General features: G+C 38.8%; 1 protein-coding gene across 1 annotated transcript in view; it reads left to right on the top strand.

The window, feature by feature from the left end:
• Nucleotides 1–24,102, top strand: part of DNAH7 (dynein axonemal heavy chain 7) — a 251,111-nt gene that overhangs the window by 114,346 nt on the left and 112,663 nt on the right. The window contains exons 34-40 of the mRNA XM_044241200.1: nt 1,205–1,336; nt 3,533–3,757; nt 6,177–6,374; nt 15,671–15,826; nt 16,693–16,861; nt 18,741–18,867; nt 20,065–20,284. Coding sequence (XP_044097135.1) covers nt 1,205–1,336; nt 3,533–3,757; nt 6,177–6,374; nt 15,671–15,826; nt 16,693–16,861; nt 18,741–18,867; nt 20,065–20,284 — 1,227 coding nt within the window. The remainder of the gene's footprint in view (nt 1–1,204; nt 1,337–3,532; nt 3,758–6,176; nt 6,375–15,670; nt 15,827–16,692; nt 16,862–18,740; nt 18,868–20,064; nt 20,285–24,102) is intronic.

Raw genomic sequence — 24,102 nt, 5'->3', positions numbered from 1 at the left:
ACTCCAGGATTATGACTGAGCCGAAGGTAGTCGCTTAACCAAGGGAGCCACCCAGGCACCCCAAGAAAACACACTTTAATACAAGCTTCTAAAATGTCCTCTGCACTTTTGTCCTCTCAAATAAATTCTGAGTTCCTCTTGTTACCATGTAGTAATAAGTGTCTTACTTGTAGTGATACCTATTCATATTTTAATGTTGGGTCACTAATGCTTAGTCCAGTCTTTAGAAACTCCTTTGTCATTTCTGCCTGTTTCTACTGGGACAGCGGCTACAGATGAGGTCGGCTGCTTCTAATCTTCTGAGTCCATTTCAGAGAGTTAACTCTTTTTTTTATTTTAAAGACTTTATTTATCTATTTGACAGAGAGAGAGAGATCACAAGTAGGCAGAGAGGCAGGCAGAGAGAGAGGAAGGGAGGCAGGCTCCCCACGGAGAGAGCCCGATGCGGGACTCGATCCCAGGACCCTGAGATCATGACCTGAGCCGAAGGCAGCAGCTTAACCCACTGAGCCACCCAGGCGCCCCACAGAGTGTTAACTCTTAAGTGTTAAGCACGAAACAGTATCACTCTAAGGGTTGGAAGAAAGCTTGGAGGGAAGAAGACAACCTGTTCATGGAGAAATTGTTGTATGGTGCATGGTGTTAGGAGCTGTACACACTATTGCATTATTTTATAAACAGTCATGGTGAGACCTCCCCTCCCCCCAAAAAAGTAAAGTGCATGGTGTTTACAGCACTCTGGGAATATTTGGGGCTCTTCAAGACTTGCAAATTTATTTCATAGGAATGAGTTTACTATGATGACTGCTATAAAGATGTAAAAAATAGGTTTGGAAACACATTCATTAATTTTAATGCTCAAAGATTTTTTTTAGTGTTTTGATTTACAAAATTGGTATAAGATAGATTCTAGGTCATTGATGAACACAACTAAACATGTAAAAGTAAAGTTTTGAATTTGGGAATCAGTGCAGGAACGGTTCAAGAGTGCATCTGTGGGACAGGACGTCCAGTGATACCACACTCTGGACTAGGGAACAGATTTGTGCCTCAGTTCTCCCACCTGCAAAATGAGAATTAGCATAGTTCTTCTTCATGGGTACCATGGCCATGAGGACTAAGTAAATTCAATAAGTATGAGTTGATGCTATTTTAATTAGTGCCTAATGAAGTTAATTTTACACACTTTCCCCTGATTTTTCAGGAATTATCTCCTACTTCAGATACAAACTTAGTCCGATCCTTAATGAATCTGATGGACTGTTTTATGGATAACTTTTCTGATGAAATCAAAGTGAGAGAGAGAAATGATCGAGAAACATACTCATTACTGGAGGTAAGGTCCATTGCCTTTGAATCTTCCGATAGAAAGACATCTACTGCTCTCCCCAATGCTTCCTGATTAGGAACTTCATTTTCTCCCTGGAAATAGAGGCTGGACAGCAAGAAAAAAGTGGGACCCTCAATAGTAAGTGCATGTAGGGAAGCTCTCCTACTGTCAGTTCCATTGCATCATGAGGTTTGGGCGAAACCCACTGATAGCCCTAGATCTGCTACTGAGATCGCAGGTCATTTAACTAGCCTCAGACGTTATCAATCCCCGGGACAACTGACCTTTTTTTTTTTTTTTAAAGATCTTATGCATTTATTTGAGGGTAGGGGCAGCTCACGTATATTCATGAGCAGGGGGAGAGGGAGAAGAAGGCTCCCCCTGAGCAGACACCCTGACTCAGGGCTCAGTTCGAGGACCCTGGGATCACGACCCAAGTTGAAGGGAGATGCTTAACCAACTGAGTCACCCAGGTGCCCCAGCACTGACCAGTAGATAACAAGATTCGCCTCCCATTCAACCTTCAAATCATAATTCTTTGTTTTTTATTTTGATTTTCTTCCCTTTTTCTTGAGATATAAATGTTGAAAATATATGTGTTGGGGGGGGCACCTGGGTGACTCAGTGGGCCAAGCCTCTGCCTTTGGCTCAGGTCATGATCTCAGGGTCCTGGGATCGAGCCCCGCATCGGGCTCTCTGCTCAGCGGGGAGCCTGCTTCCCCCCACTCTCTGCCTGCTGCTCTGCCTGCTTGTGATCTCTCTCTCTGTCCAATAAATAAATAAAAGCTTAAAAAACTAAAAAATAAAATGTATGTGTGTGTATATATGTGTGTGTAATATAAATGTATATTAACATTGAGGAAAGAAATATGTATGAAAACACTTTTCAAATAAAATGATCAATGGCCCTTGAATATTCCCTAATAAAAAATTATATATTGCTAATAGTAGCACTTCTAAGGTGGTCAAGATGTTGCTCTTATTACATATATTCTATTAAATAAATTAATTTTTAATTTAGTTTTAAATGGTTTTCAGAGAGAAACAGCCTGTTAGTAATCAAGGAGTAGGCAAACAGTGTTAAGTATAGTGCAAACCTTTTAAGAGTAGTCAAGATTGTGCTTGTTTTGGCATTTAAAAAAGGGCCTTAGGGACACCTGGGAGGTTCAGTCAGTTAAGCATCTGACTCTAGATGTCACCTTAGGTCATGATTTAGGGTCACAAAATCGAGGCCCATATTGGGCTTCATGCTCAGCTGGAAGTCTGCTTGAGGGTCTCTCCCTCTGCCCCTCCCTTTCTACTCCCCACACAACTCTCTCTCAAATAAGCTTAAATAAAAGGGGGATTTGATTTTAAAACAGAAAAATAGGTTTTCTCCATATTATTACTTATGTATGATTGAAACCACATAAGGAACGACATGGCAGACTGCAGAGAAAGGGAGGGAAAGCTTGAAATCAGAGAGGGAAACAAACCATGAGAGGCTCTGGACTCCAGGAAAAGAGACTGAGGGTTACAGAAGTGGGGGGCAGGAAATGACGTAGCTGGGTGATGGGTATTAAGGAGGGTGTGCGTTTTGACGAGCACTGGGTGTTATATGCAACTAATGAATCGTTGAACGCTGCACCACAAACTAATGATGTACTATATGTTGGCTAACTGAACATAATAAGAAAAAGAGAAAAAGAAAATAGGTTTTCTCATTTAGTGTTAGGTCTTGTCATCCCTAGCTATAGGTCTTGTTATGCAGTCCGTGCTCAGATTGTTACAACAGGTAAATAAACAAATATGAATTTGTTCTTTCAAGAAAGCACTATCAAGATTTAAATTAAAAAGCGTGTATATTATGGGGGTTGATTATTCCTTATTAAAATTGCCTTAATAAAAAGTTATCATAATGTACTTTTTTAATATCAGGGTCCTTCCACGTATTTAAAATATCACATGATTTACCAGACTAATCATTTTAAGCTTTCACCATGTATTTTGCATTGTGTCATCTTTTCTGATAGCAGGACTTCATAAGACATGCAATCCAATTTTTAAAAATCTAATTATTATAAAATCCTGAGATAACCTACGGTTATGTATTAGTTTATTAAATTTCTTTCAAAGATATTAATCTGGCTGATCTGATTCAAGCTTCAAGAATACATTAAAGTTATTCTTTAATGTACTCATCTTCTTGTCTCTCCAATGCAGGGCATTTTTCTGTTTTCATTGATCTGGTCCATCGGAGCTTCCTGTAAAGATGATGATCGGTTGAAATTTGATAAGATTCTTCGAGAACTAATGGAAGGCCCAATTTCAGAACTAACTCGAAATAAGTTTAAATTACTGAGTGGCATGGACCAGATGCCTTCAAAAGCACTAACTGTCCCATTTCCTGAAAAAGGAACAATTTATGATTATCAATTTGTCACTGAGGTAAGAGCGCTGAAGCAAGATTTACAACTACCAACCAGACAGAGTTCCCTTGGAGACACACAGCACATAATGGCCCTGAGGCCACCCTGTCACCACGTTTTACCTTAAGACTCAGCATGGAGTAGTAGAGGAAGGTACTCTGGCTTTGAAGTCAGACACATCAGGGTTTAAGTCCTTTTAAAGCCACTTTCTGTATAGCCTTGGACTAGTAATCTTTCTGAACCTTGTTTTTCTCTTTGATAGAAATAAGACAAATATTAACAACTGATGGGCCTGTTGTGTTCATTATATACAAGTACACAGTATGACCTCTAGTCCAGCCCTTGGTGCATGCTGTTTCAGGGTCCCTCTTGGGGTTCATATGGTGCATGTTAGCATATCGCAGGTGCTAAGAAGTCCTGTAGGAACATAGCTGGGTTAATGTTAACTTAACCCTTCCCAAATGCACTGGACAATAAAAGCTGGGTGGTGTTTGTTTACTTATTTACGTGTAACAGCTCCCATGAGTACTGTACTGAGAATTTCAGGAATACCTATTTAAATATGAAGCTTCAAGTGAAAGTGGTTCATACTATATCCCCAGAAGATAATTCTATCTCACCAATATTTCTTTAATAAAGTTATTTTTCTAAAGCCTCCCTAGAGGCTATTATCTGGATGGGCCATGATCTATCCAAACAGTTCCCTACTCTTACACATTGAACTGTTTTTGTTTTTTCTTAGTTTTTCTGCTTTAGTGAATATTCTTATATACAAGGCATTGTGTACATATCTGATTGTTTCTTTAAAATAAGTTCCTAGAAATGGAATTTGCTGTATCAATTTTTGAATTTTTTATGGCTCTTGAGATGTATCGCCAAGCCTACCTCAGGAGACACTCTTCACCTGCCAGCCACAAGATAGTAGCCTTTTAGTTGCCAATTTTATTTTATTTCAATTACTAACAATACCCTGCATTTTCAGAGCACCTTGCAGTTTACTAAGTTGTTCTATGATCATTTCAATTTGTTTCCCAACATCTCACTGAAATAGGAAAGATAGAATTATTTTATAAATCTTCCCATTGAGGAAATTAGGGCTCAGAGATATTATGTGATTCTTCCCAGTATCACAAAGTCTCTAAGTGAGTATTCACTCCAGGTTTTCTGATTTTTAATCTTTCCTTTCCCATATGGTGATAAAATATCCATCTTAGAAAAGATTATCAAGAATAAGGAAGGACATTGTTTCTTCTTCAGTTCTAGAAAGTTCTAGTTACTTCCTTGCAATACAGTTTTCAACTTGATGTGAAATCACCCACCTAACAAAACAAACAAACAAACAAACAAACAAAAACCTGTACCAAATGCATAGCTCGTGCCAGAGGTTACAAAAATGAGTAAGTCACAGTGCTGCCCTCGATGAGTTCTTAACCTCTTCAGAAGAGTGTCATGTGACATACTAGGCCAAAAGAGTGCCCTGTGGGAAGATCCAGGGACTTGGGCGTATTGGGAAACATTAAGTCCATCAATGAGGCTGGACTGTGGATACATGAAGGAAGGAGTCTGAATTCTGTTGTGTTTTGAATGACGAGGATCTTAAATTTAATTCTGTAAGAATGAAGAGAGCAGTGATGTTTTTCTAAACAAGAGAGTTAACATGTTATTTTTGGAAGTATTTGTTCTAAAGACTGCATAGCAAATACAAATTTTAGTCGACGAGTTGGATACAAAAATATAGTATAATGTTAATTCATAATAATAATCTCACATGAAGAAATCTTATCCATTCTAGATATCTGTTGCACAACAAGTTCAATATAGTTAACACTACTGAACTGTATGCTTAAAAAATGGTTGAAGGTAAATTTTAAGAGTTCTTTTAAAACCACAATTAAAAAAAAACTCACATAAAATGATAAGCTTAGGTTATATATACCATTAGTAAAAGTATAAGAAACATGCAGCTGATGTTCTAGGGGAAAAAATTCTATATTTGTTAACATTTACTGAATAAAATTCTTTACTATTTAATGCACTAATTAGTCTAGTTTCTTAGTTCATTAAAAAAATTAACATTTGTACAAAATATTTGATCTTTGGTTTAACGTAATCAGTAGTTTCAGCAATTAGAAATATCACAGCATTGCCATTTCTTTTTGATTCATATGAAAGCCTAGTTTCTCTACAATTTAACACAAAATTTAACTTTCAAACTCAGGGTGGAGTGTTTTAAAGGATAAAAACAAATATGTAAATGTCAGTGGTTTTTTTGTTTTGTTGTGGTTTTGTTGTTTTGTTTTGTTTTTCATCTTGATCTTTACTCTTTTCTACAATGGCACAGAAAAACAGAGCTTTAAAAAGTATTTTATAATACTTTTATAATGTTGTAATGTTTATAATGTTATAACATTCGTCATTTGGCTGTTTATTATAAACAGGGAATAGGAAAATGGGAACCATGGGTAAAGAAATTGGCAGAAGCTCCTCAAATTCCTAAGGATGTGATGTTTAATGAAATCATTGTACCAACTCTGGACACGGTGCGATGCTCTGCTTTAATGGAATTGTTGACCACCCATCAAAAGCCTTCAATATTTGTAGGACCAACAGGAACTGGAAAGAGCGTTTATATTATTGTAAGTATTGAAGAAATTTACATGTTAAAATATCCATCATATTCTTAAGAATGTTTTTTTTAACTACCTGAAATAGTAGATTTCATATTTTTAAATATTAAAATATGTTGATGTAGCCACAGAGAATTCTTAACTGCCTATTTATTTTAGAAATGGACTAAAGATATGATTCCATTTTATATCACTAAATTATTATACCTTTTTAAATTATTATACCTTTAAAATAGCTCATTAGGATGAAGATTTCATATCCCTTGAAAGGAAGAGGTGTTTAATTCTTAATTTTCAAAATTGTTTAGTATATGGAGGATTACTATGTAGTAATAAAAATTATTTTCTTTGACTTCTGAAATCATGCCCGTTGTGTGTTTGGTAAGAAAATGCTAGCTGCTATAGCAGATAATGTCCAAAGTCTCAGTATCTCTACATAGTCTTGGTTCCCTTGTATTTAGAAGGTCATACTGAACAAAGGCCAGTTCTTGCCCCTAGTTTCGGATTTCTAAAGGCAGAAACTGGCTGGAGCTAATAGTGAGTAGCACCCGCAGCTTTGTCATGAGAGTTAAGTGCAGGTATCTCCAGGGTCACCTGGAGAAAGTGTGTGGAAGATAAGTGGCCTTCAGCTATCTTGGGGCTCCATTCTAGATGACGGCCCACAGCAGCTCCGTTAGTTCCCTTATGGCCGAGAACTGTACAGTGTGGGTATCTCTTTGGAGTTGCTAAAGATCTCGTAGCTCTGCTCCTCTAAAAGAGCGAATGTTTGGAAGATTTCCATGACAGCAGGCAAGACTGCATTAGCTAAGAGAGAACCACCGTGATGCCAGCAAGGTCGGACTCTTGTCTCTCTTCGTCTAGCTCTGTCCCCCATCCAACAGTGGGTGGGAAGACAGGGCAAAGCAAGTAGAGGAGCCCAAAGAAGCCATCAGTGGTCCTTCACATTACAGGCTCTCCATCACCCACTTTATGACAGTACCTGTTTCCAGTTCTTTATTGATTTTATATTTTGATTAAATCTGCTAATCTTTTTGAACTAAATTTGGACATGTAGTTAAACAAGTGTCCTGGTATCATTTATTGAATAATATCTTCCACAAAAGATTGTGATGGTGCCCTTCTCATAATTTACGTGCAGGATGCATCAGGGAATGTCCAAGAGCAGGGAAGGGTGAAGTTTAAACTGAGATTTTAAGTCAAGGTTTGGTTTGACTGGGGTTAAACAACGATCTTTCTGGAGGGAGGAGCTACGATGGTGGAGTAGTAGGGGGACCCCGGGCTTGCCTTGACCCACAAACACAGCTAGATCAGCATCAGATCCTTATGAACAACTAGAAAATTGATCTGAGGATTAAGAGAACAATCCGCACAATAGGAGGGAGAGAATGTGGCAGATGCAAAGTCTGGAGACTTGCAATGGGGGAGAGAAAAAGCTGTGGTGCCATGGAGAGGAAGGGGCCCTTTTTGTGGTGAGAAGTCAGGGAGAGCGGGAGAGGGCGGGCGAGGAAGCAGTGCGGAGGGCTGGCTCGAGACACCATGTGTGTCCCTGGTCACACTGGGAGAGAACAAATGTTTACCTTCCCAGAGTACATTTGGAAGAGGGCATTGCCTCTCCAAGGGCGCCGCTGAGTGGCCATTCAGCAGCAGGGGACAGAGGTGCCAGCTGAGGGCAGATAGCCTGGTGGGGACTCTTCACTGTGCTTCACCATAGACTCCAGGCGCTGCCATGTCCATGCAACTGCTTTTCTGGGACAGAATGTGCTGGGTTTAGCTCTCCTCTCCCCTAGAGGAGAGTGGGTCCGTGCCTTGCTGGGTCCTTTAAGATTTGGAGTTTTGAATTCCAGCCGTGTGCCCAAGATGAAACATAGGAGAACTGTGGCACCAGGCATGACGATGGCCCGGGCACAGACGGGTTGAGCGTGGTGACCTGTTGAGGGCCGGGACACAGGAGGGGAGATTATCTCTGTGACTGTCTCCTGAACGGTGGTGGCCCTGAGGTCACCTACCTGGAGAGGAGAGGATGGGGTGACAGACACCATCTTCCACACACATCCCAAGTTTCTCCCTGCCTGTACCCATGCCCACCAGTACAGCTGGACTTTAGAAAGAAACACTGCCTCCAGTGGAGGCTGGAGATGATTCCACCAAACCCTACCCCTCTGCATCTTTGCAAAGGTAGGTCTGGCCATGAGCCTGTGCAGCAGCCTCTCCCTGGGAGGAACAACACAGACCCCTGCACATGTACCAGATTATTGATCACTGAGTGCTCCAAAGTGTCACTTCAGTTCTGGTGGAAATAAGACCAGGCTTTTTTAAAAATATTTTTTATTTTTTAACTTCTTTTAGTTTTCTTTCTTTTTGGGCGGGGGTGGAAATTGGGCTTATAGGGTTTTTTGCTCATTTATTAGTTTTTTCCTTTTCTTGTTTTTTTTGGATCAAGCTTCTCTCTCTCTCTCTCTTTCTTTTTTCCTTCTTTCCCACTCCCCCCTCCACTTTAGAATCAGGTTTATAGTTTTTTGTTTGTTTGTGTAAGGTTTTTTGTTCTCTTTCCTTCTCTCTCTCTCTCTCTCTCTCTTTTTTTTTTGTATGAGGCTTTTTTTTTTTTTCCAGGTTTATTTTAACAAAGAGATCAAATCATACCTAGTTAAAGGCCTAAACACTCCCCACTGCAAGCAAGGAGGAACTCTGCAGAGGACTAGCCTCTGGGAAAGAGCAGCCAAAACACAACAGCAGAGTGCAAATAGCACACATGAGAAACAATTTCAGAAGTGCCCAGCCCTGGACAGTGTGTGACTCCTTTTTTTTTTTTTTTTAAGATTTTATTAATTTATTTGACAGAGATCACAAAGGCAGAGAGGCAGGCAGAGAGAGGGGGGGAAGAAGGCTCCCCACTGAACAGAGAGCCCAACGTGGGGCTTGATCCCAGGACCCTGAGACTGTGACCTGAGCGGCTGGCAGAGGCTTAACTCACTGAGTCACCCAGGCACCCCTGTGACTCCTTCTTAATACATGTTTACTCTCAGGGACAAGAAAATAACAAGCTTTCATAACACACAAAAGACAGAAACCTAGACATTGTGACAAGATGGAGGAATTCTCCACAATAGATCAAGAAGAAGTCACAGCCAGGAATTTGCTCAAAACCGATATAAGCAGTGTATGTGAACAAGAATTTAGGACAGCAGTCATAAGAACACTTGCTGGACAGGAAAGAAGCATAGGAGACACTAGAGAAACCCTGGCTACAGAGATAAAAGACCTAAAAACTAATCAGGGTAAAAATTTAAAAAATGCTATGACTGAGATGCAAACCCGACTGTATGTAATCACAGTGAGGATGGAAGGATCAGGGGAACAAACAGGTGATACAGAAGATGAAATTATGGAAAATAACGAAGCTGAAAAGAATAGGGGAAAGAAGCCTATTAGATCATGAATATAGATTTAGGGAACTCAGTGATTCCATAAAGCATAAGAATATCCTTATTTTAGGAGTCCCAGAAGAAGAAGAGTGAGGAAAAGCGGTAGAAAGTTTATTAGAACAAATTATAGCTGAAAAGTTCTCTAACCTGGAGAAGGAAACAGGCACTTAAGTCCAAGAGGCATAGAGAACTCCCCTCAAAATCAACAAAAACAGGTCAACACCAGGACATATCATAGTGAAATTTACAAAATACAGATGTAGAGAATTCTGAAAGTAGCTAAGGAAAAGACATCCTTAACTTACACAGTTAGATGCATAAGGTTAGCAGCAGCTTGGCACAGTAACTTAGCAGGCCAGAAGAGGGTGGTATGAAATATTTAACATGCTAAGGGGAAAAATATGCAGCCAAGAATACTTTATCCAGCAAGGTTGTCATTCAGAACAGAAGGAAAGATAGAGTTTCCCAGACAAGCAAAAACTAAAGGAGTTTGTGAACACTTAATCAACCCTGCAAGAAATATTAAAGGGGACTCGGTGAGTTGGAAAGAGAGACCAAAAGCAGCAAAGACTTGAAAGGAACAGAGATGATCTACAGTAACAGCAAGTGTACAGATAATACAATGGCACTAATTCATATCTATCAATAATTACTCTGAATGTAAATGCACTCAATGTTCCAATCAAAAAACATAGAGTATCAGAATGAATAAAAACCCCACAAGATCCATTGATATACTGCTTACAAGACTCATTTTTGACCCAAAGACACTTGGGAGATTGAAAGGGATGGGGTGAAGAAACATTTATTGTGTTAATGGTTATCAGAAGAAAGCTGGAGTGGCCATATATTTTTCAGCAAATTAGATTTTAAACCAAAGACTGTAATAAGAGATGAAGAGCACTATATCCCAATAAAGAGGTTTATCCAACAAGAAGATTGAAAAATTGTGAATATTTTGCCCCAACTTTGGAGCACCTAAATACATAAATCAATTAATAAGGAAATTCATTGATAATAATACAATGATAGTAGGAAATTTGCCACCCCACTCAGAGCAATGGACAGATCATCTAAGCAGAAGATCAACAAGGAAAGAATGGCTTTGAATGACACACTGGACCAGATGGACTTAACAAATGTTCAGATGTTTAGAACATTTCATCCTAAAGCAGTAGAATATACATTCTTTTCAAGTGGACATGGAACGTTCTTCAGAATAGATCACATATTGTGTCACAGATCAAGCTTAATCAGTTCAGAAAGATTGAGATCATACCATGCATATTTTCTGACCACAATGCTATGAAACTTGAACAACCACAAGAAAAGGTTTGGAAAGATGACAAAACATGGAGGTTAAAGAACATCCTACTAAGGAATGAATAGGAAATTAGAGAAGAACTAAAAAAATACACAGAAGCAAATGAAAATTAAAACACAACAGTCTAAAACATTTGGGACACAGCAAAGGCAGTCACAAGAGAGAAGCATACAGAACATGGGCCTACTTCAAGAAGGAAAAAAGTCTCAAATACACAACTTAACCTTACACCTAAAGGAGCTGGAAAAAGAATAACAAATAAAGCCTAAAACCAAGAAGAGGGAAAAAAATTAAGATTAGAGAAGAAATAAATGATATAGAAATTTTTAAAACCCAGCAGAACAGATCAACAAAACTAGGAGCTCATTCTTTGAAAGAATTAACAAAATTGATAAGCCCCACTCAGACTTAACAAAAAGAAAAGGGAAAGGACCCAAGTAAATAAAATCACAAATGAGAGAGAAGAGATCAAAGCCAACAATGCAGAAATACAAATAATTATAAGAAATTATTATGAGCAAATATATGCTGAAAATTGGACAATCTGAAAGAAATGAATAAATTCCTAGAAATTCCTAGAAACATATAAACTACCAAAACTGAAACAGGAATAAATAGAAAATTTGAACAAACCTATAACCAGCAAAGAAATTGAATAAATAATCAAAAATCTCCCAACAAACAAGAGTCCTGGGCCATACCTTCCCAGGGGAATTTTTACTAAACATTCAAAGGAGAATTAATACATCTTCTGAAGCTGTTCTAAAAAGAGAAATGGAAGGAAAACTTCTAAACTCTTTCTGTGAGCCCAGCATTACCTTTATTCCAAAACTAGACAAAGACCCCACTAAAAAAGAGCAATATCCTTGATGAACATGGATGCAAAAATTCTCAACAAGATAGTTGAATCCAACAGCTAGTAGAATCCAACAGTACTTTACAAGGATTATTCATCATGATCAAATGGGATTTATTCCTGGGCTGCAGGGGTGATTCAATATCCACAAATCAATCAACGTGATACACCATATTAATAAAAGAAAGGATAAGAACTATATGATCCTCTCAATAAATGTAAAAAAAAAAAGCACTTGAAAAAATATAACATCCTTTCTTGATAAAAACCCTCAAGAAAGAAGGGATAGAAGGAACATACCTCAATGTCATAAAGGCCCTATAAGAAAGACCCACCGTGAATATCATTCTTAAAGGGGAAAAAAATTAGAGCTCTCCCCCTAGGGTCAGGAACATGACAAGGATGTCCATTCTCACTACTATTGTTCATCATAGGACTGGAAGTCCTGGCCTTAGCAATCAGACAACAAAAAGAAATAAAAGTCATCCAGTTTGGCAAGGAAGAAGTTAAACTTTCACTCTTTGCAGGCAATATGATATTCTATGTGGAAAACCCAGAAGACTCTACCAAACATTGTTAGCACTAATATATGAATTCAGCAAAGTGGCAGGATATAAAATATATGTACAGAAATCTGTTGCATTTCTATATACCAATAATGAAGCAGCAGAAAAGGAATAAATCCCATTGACAATTGCACTGGAAACCATAAGATAACTAGGAATAAAGCTATCCAGTGAGATAAAAGAAGTGTATGCTGAAAACTATAGAACACTGATGAAAGAAATTGAAGAGAACACAAAGAAATGGAAAAACATTCCATGCTCATGGATTGGAAGAATAATTATTGTTAAGATGTCTAAGATGTCTATACTACCCAAAGCAATCTACAAATTTAATGCAATCCCTATCAAAATACCACCAGAATTTTTCACAGAGCAAGAACAAATAATCCTAAAATTTGTATGGAACCAGAAAAGACCCCAAATAGCCAGAGGACTGTTGAAAAAGCAAAGCAAAGCTATAGGCATCACAATTCCAGACTTAAAGCTGTATTGAAAAGCAATACAAATAATATAAAAATAATATGGTACAAACACAAAACCAGACACATAGATCAATGGATCAGAATAAAGAACCCCAAAATGGACCTACAACTCTATGATCAACTAATCTTTGACAAAGCAGGAAAGAATATCCAGTGGAAAAAAGACAGTATTGGGAAAATGGGACAGTGACACACAAAAGAATGAAACTGGACCACATTGGTACACCATACACAAAAATAAGTTCAAAATGTATGAAAGACTTCAATGTAAGACAAGCAAACATCAACATCCTAGGGGAGAACACGGGCAGCAGCAACTTCTTTGACCTTAGCCACAGCAACTTCTTGCTAGATATATCTCAAAGCCTAGGGAAACAAAGGCAAAAATGAACTACTAGGACTTCATAAAGATAAAATCTTCTTCACCGCAAAGGAAATAGTCAACAAAACTAAAAGGCAGCCTACAGAATGGGAGAAGATATTTGCAAATGACATACCAGATAAAGGGCTAGTATCCAGAACCTATAGAAACTCATTAAAGTCAACACCCCAAAAATAAATAATCCAGTAAAGAAATGGGCAGAGGACATGAATAGACGTTTCTCCAAAGAAGATGTACAAATGGCTAACAGATGCCTGGAGAAGTACTCAATATCACTTGCATCAGGGAAATACAAATCAAAACCACAATGATATATCACCTTACACCAGTCAGAATGACTAAAATTAACAACTCAGGAAGCAACAGATGTTGGCCAGTTTGGGGAAAAAGGGGAATCTTCTTACACTGTTGGTGGGAACTAGTGCAGCCACTCTGTAAAACCATATGGAGGGTCCTCAAAAATTTAAAAACAGAACTACCCTACAACCCAGCAATTGCATTACTAGTATTTATTCAAAGGGTTCAAAAATGATGATTTGAGGGAACACATGCACCCCAGTGTTTATAGCAGCATTATCAACTATAGCCAAATTATGGAAAGAGCCCAAATGTCCATCAACTGATAAATGGATAAAGATGTGGCACACACACACACACACACACACACACACACACACAGAGGAATATTACTCAGTCATCAAAAAGAATGAGCTCTTGAAAGAGCCCAAATGTCCATCAACTGATAAATGGATAAAGATGTGGCACACACACATACACACACACACACACACACACACACACACAGAGGAATATTACTCAGTCATCAAAAAGAATGAGCTCTTGCCATTTGCAACAACATGGTTGGATCTGGAGTATATTCTCAGCAAAATAAGTCAGTCAGAAAAAGGCAAATACCAAGTGGTTTCACTCATTTGTGGAACTTAAGAAGCAAAACAGATGAAGGGAAGGAAAAAGAAAATAAGAACAGAGAGGGAGGGGTGCCTGGGTGGTTCAGGTGGTTGGGCCATCCAGCTTTTGATTCCAGCTCAGGTCATGATCTTGGGGTCATGGGATCGAGCTCCATGTGGGGCTGTATAACCGGTGGGGTGTCTGCTCTCTCTGTCTCCCTCTCTCCCACCCTCCTGCCCTCCCTCCCTTTTTCTCGGCTCCTCCCCCTGCACATCTCTCCCTGAAACATAAATAATCTTTAAAAACAGAGAGGAAGGTAAGCCATAAAACTATAAGTGACTCTTAACCATAGACAACAAACAGTGGGTTGCTGGAGGGGACCAAGTGGGGGGATGGGCTAGATGGGTAATGGGCATTAAGGAGGCACTTGTGATGAACACTGGGTGTTATACGTAAGTGATGAATCACCGAATTCTACTCCTGAAACCAATACTACATTATATGTTAACTAATGTGAATTTAAATTAGAAAAAATACAAACAAAACAAAAAAACAACAAAAAAAGATCTTTCTGAGCCGTATACAGAAAGCTAAGGGATTTACCCATGATACCATCAAGAGTCAAGGAATGGAGACTTGACATTGTTAAAGGCAGTGCTTGGAGAAAAATCAAGCCTCCTGTCATTTGTATCCTCATCCCTAATTCAGCCCAGGCATTAAAACTGCCCAGGCAAAAACAAACAAACAAACAAAACAAAACAAAACAAAACAAACTTTTTACAAAATGGGGAACATACTTTGCAATTTAGTTCATTTTTTCTACCTAAAAGAATGTAAATATTTTCCTGTCGTTATTCTTTACAAGATGATTTGTAGAACACAGCACCTTGATTCAGAATCAGTGTGACTGCACCTGCTTTCCAATGAAATCCATTTTGAATATGCAGTTATACAATTTAAGCTTCCTCACTAATAAGTCAGAAAACTTGGTATTTAAGTGGAGAGATAAACTATAATAAAATGAACATTGATCTGGAAAGAGACACATGGCAATCTGAATTCTTGCCCCACCCCTGAGACCATTCGCAGGTTGCTTAGCCTCTGAGTCCCTATGACTTAACGTTAAGAAGACAAGGTACTCTGTGTGGTGGCTTTGGAAATCAGAGAAGTCACATGCACAGGGCGTGGGCAAACAGGGACACACCACTGGTATGGTAACGGTTATCTCTATTGATTCCATCTCTTCTTCCGCAATGTTAGGACACTCTAAATTCAAGTCTGTCGACAATGATGCTTAGTGTTTATTTTGAAATGTCAGGGCATAATTCTAACTATGGTTCATTTTGTTATTTCCTGTTATATAGAATTTTCTTCTAAATCAACTCAATAAAGAAATCTACAAGCCTCTGCTAATTAATTTCTCAGCACAAACTACAGCAGCTCAGACTCAGAATATTATCATGTCAAAATTGGACAAAAGAAGAAAGGGAGTTTTTGGTCCTCCTTTGGGCAAGAGAATGGTAATTGTTCTCTGTTTCTATTCATATGGTATGGCACGGGTCTTCTTCATGTCCCCTGCAATAGTCAGAACTAGGAAACCAGCTGTACTAGGACTTGACATCTTTTTGTATGTTGTTGGTTTTTTTTTTTTATCACAATTTTTTTTTCAAGATTTTATTTTTAAGGAGCCTCTACACTCAACATGGGGCTTGAACTTACAACCCCAAGATGAAGAGCGGTGTGCTCTGCTCACTGAGCTAGCCAGGCACCCCTTTAATCAATAATTTTGATTCAATTTTCCTTAAAGTCTGTTCATATCTGCATGTGCATTAGGCAACTTGACATTAAAAACAAGCAATTGCCCTTTGAATTAAAAAGTCGAATATTCAGCTAGGAAATTATCTACCTTTCTAGTTCTCTGATGAACATTTTTACTCAGCAGAGTCTTGCTGCTTGCTCCTCTAGACCTTTAAACAACCCAGCTATCAATTGACTTCTCTGTGTTCCTCTGCCACAAATACCCTACTGAACCTCACTTGTCACCACTCCAATGTTATAATCATTCTTAAAATCCTACCTTTCTCATTTACTTTAATGTATTGAAGTTGTACAAGGAAAAAGAGGAGGCATATTGATAAACAAATTGGGGGAGAAGATGAATAAACCCTCCATTCTTAACCTAGAAAGGTTAGTAATGAGACTTTCCCTATTCCTTAGAAGCATGGATGCTAGGGAATATTATTTTTTATTTGAAAAGAGACCAACGTTTCTCACATATGTACGTGCAAGAAGATAATCTAATTCTTTGCCTCAACACCATCTACACAATTGGACAATATACTAAGGTGTTAATATTTTTTAATATTTCTTCTCTTTTTACTCTCAGGTTGTCTTTGTAGATGATGTCAATATGCCTGCTCGGGAAGTATATGGGGCTCAGCCTCCCATTGAGTTGCTTAGACAATGGTTAGATCACTGGAATTGGTATGACCTAAAAGATTGTTCTATGATTAAACTAGTAGACATTCAAATCATGTGCGCTATGGGACCTCCAGGTACGTCTTCCGAGTTTGTGATTACTAAAATTGACTCTCACTGTGGCTATACCTAGAGAGATGGTTAGAGAAAGAAAGAGAAACCCAACTGGACTGAGTTACAATTTCTGTGTATATGTCTTCTTTGTGTATACTTTGGGACCTATGGGAATGTACTACAATGGTCTACACTACAGAGTGGGTTGCCTTCCTTGGGGGCATTCTCCTACCAGTTCTTCCAGATACTCTTTCTCCCACCTTCTGGGACTTTGCACTTCCTTTCTCTGTATTCTAAGGACCCAGATCCCTGTGAAGCAGCTCATTTCCCTGTGTTTTATTCCTTAATTCTTCCAACTGTATGAAGCCCCTGTTTCTTCCCCCAATCAAGTCCCATTAAATGAGTCTTTGTATTTACACAGGCTGTTAAGAGGAATTTAAGAGGCAAATAGCCAAAAGAATTAACCTTAAAGATTCTTTACATTTCCCAAGGGAAATTGATAAACTTGAAAGAATCTATGCAGGGGAAACTTTTTTATGATGGGTTAATAATGGCTTGATTCAACCAACTGGACATTCTTAACTGTTTTTTTTTTTTTTTTTCTTTCCTGAACTGAAGCCAGTATTCTAGTCTTTAAAAATTCCTTTTCTCCATATATCGTGTCTTCAGGGAATCTCATTGGTATTTGCCTCCTGACCCACTGACCTCTTGACCTCTAACCCAGTCAGGTTGCTCTGAGTCAGTAATTGCTCTCAGCATACTTCCTGGGCCACTTCAAATGCCTTTTTTCTTTCAAGTTTTTATGTCAATTCTACCTAGTTAGCATGCAGTGTAATATTACTTTCGCGTGTAGGATTGAGTGATTCATCCACGTCCACGCAACACCCCGCGCTCTCACCCGCGCCCTCCCTCATCTCCCTCACCCATTTCACCCATCCCCCGCCCACCTCCTCTCCGGCAACACTCAGTTTGTTCTCTACAGTTGAGTCTGTTTTATGGTTTGCCTCTCTTTTCTTTTCTAAAAAAATAAGATTTGTCTATATATTTAAAGGAAATACCAGTTATTTTTTTAATGATGGTACATTCCAAGTTAGTTATTAAAGCCTCATATTTGAGGGGTTTCTGGGTAGCTCAGTCAGTGAAGTGTCCAACTCTTGATTTTGAGTCAAGTCACCATCTCAGGATCCTGAGATCAAGCCCGAGTCAGGCTACACGCACAGCGTGTAGTGTGCTCACGGTTCTCTCTCTCTCTCTCTGCCCACCCCTCCACTTCTATATGCTCTCTCTCTCAAAATAAATAAATACAATCTTTTTAAAAAGCTTCATCTTTGAAAATGTAACCATTATTTTATCAAAGTGAGACAATCTAAATATTTGAAAATACAAGCGGTCAATGAAGTGGCCACATGAACCACATAGATTCGACCTCAGGAAATTCATTTTAGGACGAGGGGAAAGAGTTGGGCTAAATGCCAAGATTGTGCTGAACTTCAGCCATGTGGGAAGGAATCTAAGTTTGATGAGTCATGTTTGCCAATATTGCATGCAATATTCCCATTTTATAATGTTGTATCTTAATGTTGTATTGTAATGAGGATGTTTCTAGTTTACTGCTTTGGGCTATATGAGTCACAGAGAAGGTGGTTTTCTGTCTGGTCTGATTTTCTTTAGTAAATTGACCTGACTCAAGAACTCAGTCAGATAATTTGACTAGAAAAACAATGTATTGAGGTTGGGGGGAAAACTCTTTTTAGGTCAGGGTTACCCAGACAAGTACTCTTAATTTCTCTGTGTGCTGTGAATTTGTCTATCTTTCAAGTTGTTTTATGCTGCAAAATATTGGAGAAGGTATTCTAGGGTGTAGTAGTAACATTGTTAAGAGTTACTGTTTTTAATATTTAGGTGGTGGTCGAAATCCAGTAACACCCCGATATATGAGACATTTCAATATTATAACAATCAATGAGTTTAGTGATAAATCCATGTTTGCAATCTTCTCTAGAATCTTAACTTGGCATTTTAAAATCTGGTAAGTAATTTAAAGTGCGTTTCTTTTTTCATTAGTGGGTATACAGTCTTTAGGAAACGTATCAATATAAGTAATTCCTTGAACTATTCCTTGAAAACAACTCTAGATAAAGATAAAGATCTAGATATTTTCTAGATAAAGCAGCCTCCCCTCTGCTGCTCTCATCTCCAAGTACGGGAGCATAGCAAGAAGGGGCCACAGTGTCTTTCTCTTTGTCTGATGTCTTGAATTTTAGCCCCAAAATACATACAAATTTTGCATTCTGCTATGTAGTATGTCCCTGGTGGAATTATTAATATTTTGAATTTTTACCATGTAATACAATTAATGCTAGAAAGATGTGTGCTAGGTTTATCCTGTGACTTTGATACCCTGTAGTAGAACTCTGGAGTTCCTCAAGGAGATTCGTATCTAAGAGTCTAGCCTTGGAGCCTGTGCCCTAGGGGAAACGTTGCTGTCCAGCTCTGCACTTTCAGGGTTTCTCTGCATGGTGTGCAGAGGTCAGGGAGCCGAGAGGACCTGGGCAGTGCAAGTCTAAGCTCCCTGATATCCTTTCTCAAGAAATGGTCTTTCCTCGCCCCATCTAGTGCTGATGGAGACAGACATCTGGCTCCTCGTTGAGCCAGAAATTAAAGATAGTCAGTTTTTCCCAAATGGATATTCATCGTACATGTTCTTTCTACCCTAATTGTGCCCTTTGCCCTCCTTTTTGAAAATCCTATTTCGCTTTATTTTCAATTCTCTTTTTTCTTTTCCTCTTTTTCATATTCTGTATTTTTATTTCCTTCCCATTTTCTCTGAAAATACTCATTTCACCAGTGTTCTTCAGGGATTCCTTTTATATGCAATTGAAAGTGCTAAGGGGTGAAAGTGATTATGACACATTTGTCTAGCGGATGCCGGGTTCGAGTTATATTATCGGGGTCCCTTGGCTGACTCTTTTGTCCACTTATTTAAGTAGTTCTAAGTCCATGACACTAGTCCTGCCTTCCCATGGAGTTTCTTTAATCATAAAATAAAATAATGAATGGCAAGTAGTTTTAAAATAAATTAAAATTCTATTATTACTATTAAGAAACGGTAATCTTATAAATTAAATCAATTATTTAATCAGAATAATTTCCACACTAGGCATGCTAAATATCATTTACGTATCATATATGCTAACATTTTCCTTTTTTATTACATTTTTTTAAGTTATAAATTTCCAGATGATTTTCTTGATTTGACCGCACAAATTGTTAACGGTACGATGACTCTGTATAAGGAAGCCATGAAGAATCTCCTGCCTACTCCAGCTAAATCTCACTACTTGTTCAACCTCCGTGATTTCTCCCGTGTCATTCAGGGCATTTGCCTGTCAAGGCCAGAAACAGCAGAAACCAAAAGAGTGATTAAACGTCTCTGGGTTCATGAGGTAAATTTTTGTGTTACTGAAATATGATTATGCAAAAAACAAAGATTTTACCATGGCAACAACTGGGTAAAAAGAAGCATTTCAAAGTTTGTATTGTTGAAATTCATTCAGCTATTTGGCGTTATGGAGGCCAATAATCAAGATAATTTAAAAGAATATTTAACACTAATGTATTTTTTGATATTTAAAAAGGATTATCTCCTGTTTTTAGAAATTTTTGTTGACTTAAAAGATATTTCTAGGAGTGCCCGTGGCTCAGTGGGTTAAGCCTCTGCCTTCGGCTCAGGTCATGGTCTCAGGGTCCTGGGATCAAGCCCCGCATCGGGCTCTCTGCTCAGCAGGGGGTCTGCTTCACCCTCTCTCTCTGCCTGCCTCTCTGTCTACTTGTGATCTCTCTCTCTGTGTGTCTAATAAATAAATAAAATCTTAAAAAAAAAGATATTTCTAAGTAGGTATCACTTTGGGTCAATCCCCCTTATGTGACTTAATTCTTGTTTGTTTGATTTCAAATAATTTCTTAGATGGAATACTTTTTAAGGAGCTGTTTTTATAAGAAAAGAATATATTTGTTTGCATTACTTACTTGGATTTCTAGATGCCAAAACAACTGCAAAACAAACCAGTTTTGAAAGCATAAAAATATATTGAAAGTATATTTAAGTTCTTTGTGGGAAGAGGAATATGGGTGAACATTTTCTTATAAAAACTTGAGGAAGGGGGGTGCCTGGGTAGTTCAGTGGGTTAAAGCCTCTGCCTTTGGCTCAGGTCAGGATCCCAGGGTCCTGGGATCGAGCCCCACATCAGGCTCTCTGCTTGGCGGGGAGCCTGCTTCCCCCTCTCTCTCTGCCTGCCACACTGCCTACTTGTGCTCTCTGTCTGTCAGATAAATGAATAAAATCTTAAAAAAAAAAAAACTTGAAGAAGGAAGGAGAGAAAGAATATAATAAAATAAGACATCAGAAATAATTTAATACAAAGAATTATAGGAAAGTTAAAGAAAAATGTTTTATTTTTAATATGTAAATAATATAGCTATTTTAATTTTAATAATGTAGTTAAATCTAGAAAATAGGAATGTGCTATGTTAAAACCATGTGCTGTAGGAATAAAAATTACAAAAGGACATTTAGAAACGGAATTTTTAGTGTAATGAAATTCATAATATAATAACTTTACATTTTTGATATTCATGCAATATAATGAGTTTAAATTCTCAGCTCAAAACCTTTCAAGAGCACTCTACTTCACTGGGAGGGATGAAACATAAAATTCTGGTGACCCACAAGATTTCCTACGTGTACCTCTTTCCTGGCTCCCGTCCGGCTGCCAGTTGTGTGCTGCTCTTGTGTGAGAGCGCCCGTTCTCCTTCACCGGCAGCACAGGCCTCCTGGCTGCTCTCCCTGCCTGGAATGCTGCCCTGGATCCTGGCCACTGGCTTCCTGCTGCCTTCGAGCAAATCTCTCCTTCTCCATGAGGCCCACGCTGACCACCCTATTACATACAACAGGCTCTCACCCCACTAGTAGTTCCAGTCTTTCTTGACTTAAACTCTCTTTTTCTTCTTTTCGTAGCATTTATCAGCATCTAACATGCCATAAAATTTATTTGTCATGTTTATTGTCTCATCTTCCTCAGACAGCAGGCAAGTTCCATGAGGTCAGAGATTTTCTCTCTTTCTTTTTTGTCACTGATTTATTCACAGCGCTGAGAACAGTGTTAGACACATTGTTTTCAATGTTTCAAAAAAATTATGAAGTAATTGAACTCAACGCTCTACTTGTGCTTTGTTTCTACTCACTCAAAAAAGATTTCCTAAGGGCCTAATATGGGCCAGATACTACTTTAGGTGTCCTTTAGGTGTCCAGACACTTTTACCAAGTCAGAAGACCTAATGTAACTTTATTAAATGGTTTTTAAGGCATGAAACTGGTTTACTATTTTACGTTCCCTTTGGTTTCTCCGTGGTTTTCAAACATTTGCGTGCCCCAAATCTGATTTGCTTATTAAATATAGTTATTCTGCAAAAGTGACGCAAGGAAAAAAATAAATTAAATTTCATCAAAGGTAAAAATTTTCATGCTTCTAAGGATACTGTTTAGCAAGTGAAAAGACAACCCACAGAATGGGAAAAAATATTTGCAAGTCATATATCTGATCAGTGTCTCAGATCCAGAAAATGAGCTATTACAATTCAATAGTAAAAGATAAATAACCAATTTAAAAGTGGGCAAAGGATTTGAATAGACATTTTTCCAAAGATGATCTACAGATGGCCGATAAGCACATGAAAAGATGTTCACCATCATTAGTCATTAGGGAAATGCAAATCCAAGCCGCAGCGAGGTATGCCTCACACCCACGGGGTGGCTGTCACCCCAACGGCAGATAACAGCAAGTGCTCGTGAATTGGCGGAGGAACCCTGCCCTCATTCACCGCCCGGGGGTATAAGTGGTGCAGCTGCTTCAGAGCACAGCTAGTTCCTCAAACGTCACAGCTACCGAGTCACCCAGCACCGGGTCCTCCTAGCCATGCAGGCGAGAGAACTGGAAACACATGTCCACACAAAAGCTTGTACACAAATGTTAGTAGAATTATAATAAAAAGTGGACACAACTCACATACATATCAGCTAATGAATGGACAAAGAAAATGTGGTATATACACACCACGGAATTTCATTCAGCCCTAAAAAGAAAGAGCAGTGCATACACAACACGGATGAACCTAGAAAGCGTCATCTGAGTGAGAGAAACCAGACACAAAAGGTCTCATATCATATGATCCCATTTATACGAAATATGCAGAGTAAGTAAATTAACAGAGGCAGAGTAATGGTTGCCAGGGGCTGGGGGGCGCCAGGAGGAAATCAGGAGTGACCGATCATGGATATAGGGTTGCTACATGGGGGTGAGGAAGAAGTTCTAGTATTAGAGAGTTGTGATGTTTGCTTAACTTCATGAATATTATAAAACCCACTGAATTCTATGCTTTTAAAGAGTGAATGTTGTGATATGTGAATTATATATTAATTAAAACAATCTGTAATTCAGGGTTGGAGGTAAATAAACTCAAATCATAAATACAATATAATAAAAGTACTCCAGAGATTACCTCTCTTGGAATGATGTAGACTTATGATAGAGAAATTTTCCATATCTACTTCTCCACATGGAAGAGGGGGCGGCGGAATCACAGGGTAGGGGGCAGGGGATCCGCAGAAGGGAGAGAGAGCCTGCGAAGGCGCTGGTGGCCTTCTGTATCTTGATCTCGGTGGTGGGGACCTGCGTGTATAAATGTGTAAAAATTCTTGGGAGCTGTGCACTTAGGAGTTTTGTATCTTACGTAAAGAAACAGAAGTAGAAAAATAAGATACTCCCAGGCACCGCCCTCAAAGATTTCAAGTGGGCCCCTGCCATCTGCATTTCAGCACGTACCGCAGGTGATTCAGTACAGGTTTGTTGACAGTCCTTGGGAAACACTATCCTAGGTGCTTGCTAAGTAGCCCGCCGGGTAATAGTATCCTGACTTCGTCTTCAGCAGTGATACCAGATATGTGAGGTTGGCTTGGTTTAGGCTTCTCCTCCCACAGGAATATTGTACCACGTCTTCAGTACCTCAGTCCAAGGACGTGACTATCGGCATATGTCAGGGAACTCGATTGTCCAGTAAATAAATAGCTTTTGAACAGCGAGAGTGTGCACGGAGCCTCACCCATACTACGGGCCTGCACCGCCGCCCCTGCTAGACCAAGGGGTGACGCGCTCATGGCACCCGCCTGACGGTAGTGGAAACACTAAAAGCATTACTCTGGAGCACC

The sequence above is a fragment of the Neovison vison genome, chromosome 3 (assembly GCF_020171115.1).
Source record: "Neovison vison isolate M4711 chromosome 3, ASM_NN_V1, whole genome shotgun sequence".
Lineage (NCBI taxonomy): Eukaryota > Metazoa > Chordata > Mammalia > Carnivora > Mustelidae > Neogale > Neogale vison.
Note: the sequence above shows the minus strand (reverse complement) of the source record. Positions and strands in the feature narration are given on the sequence as shown.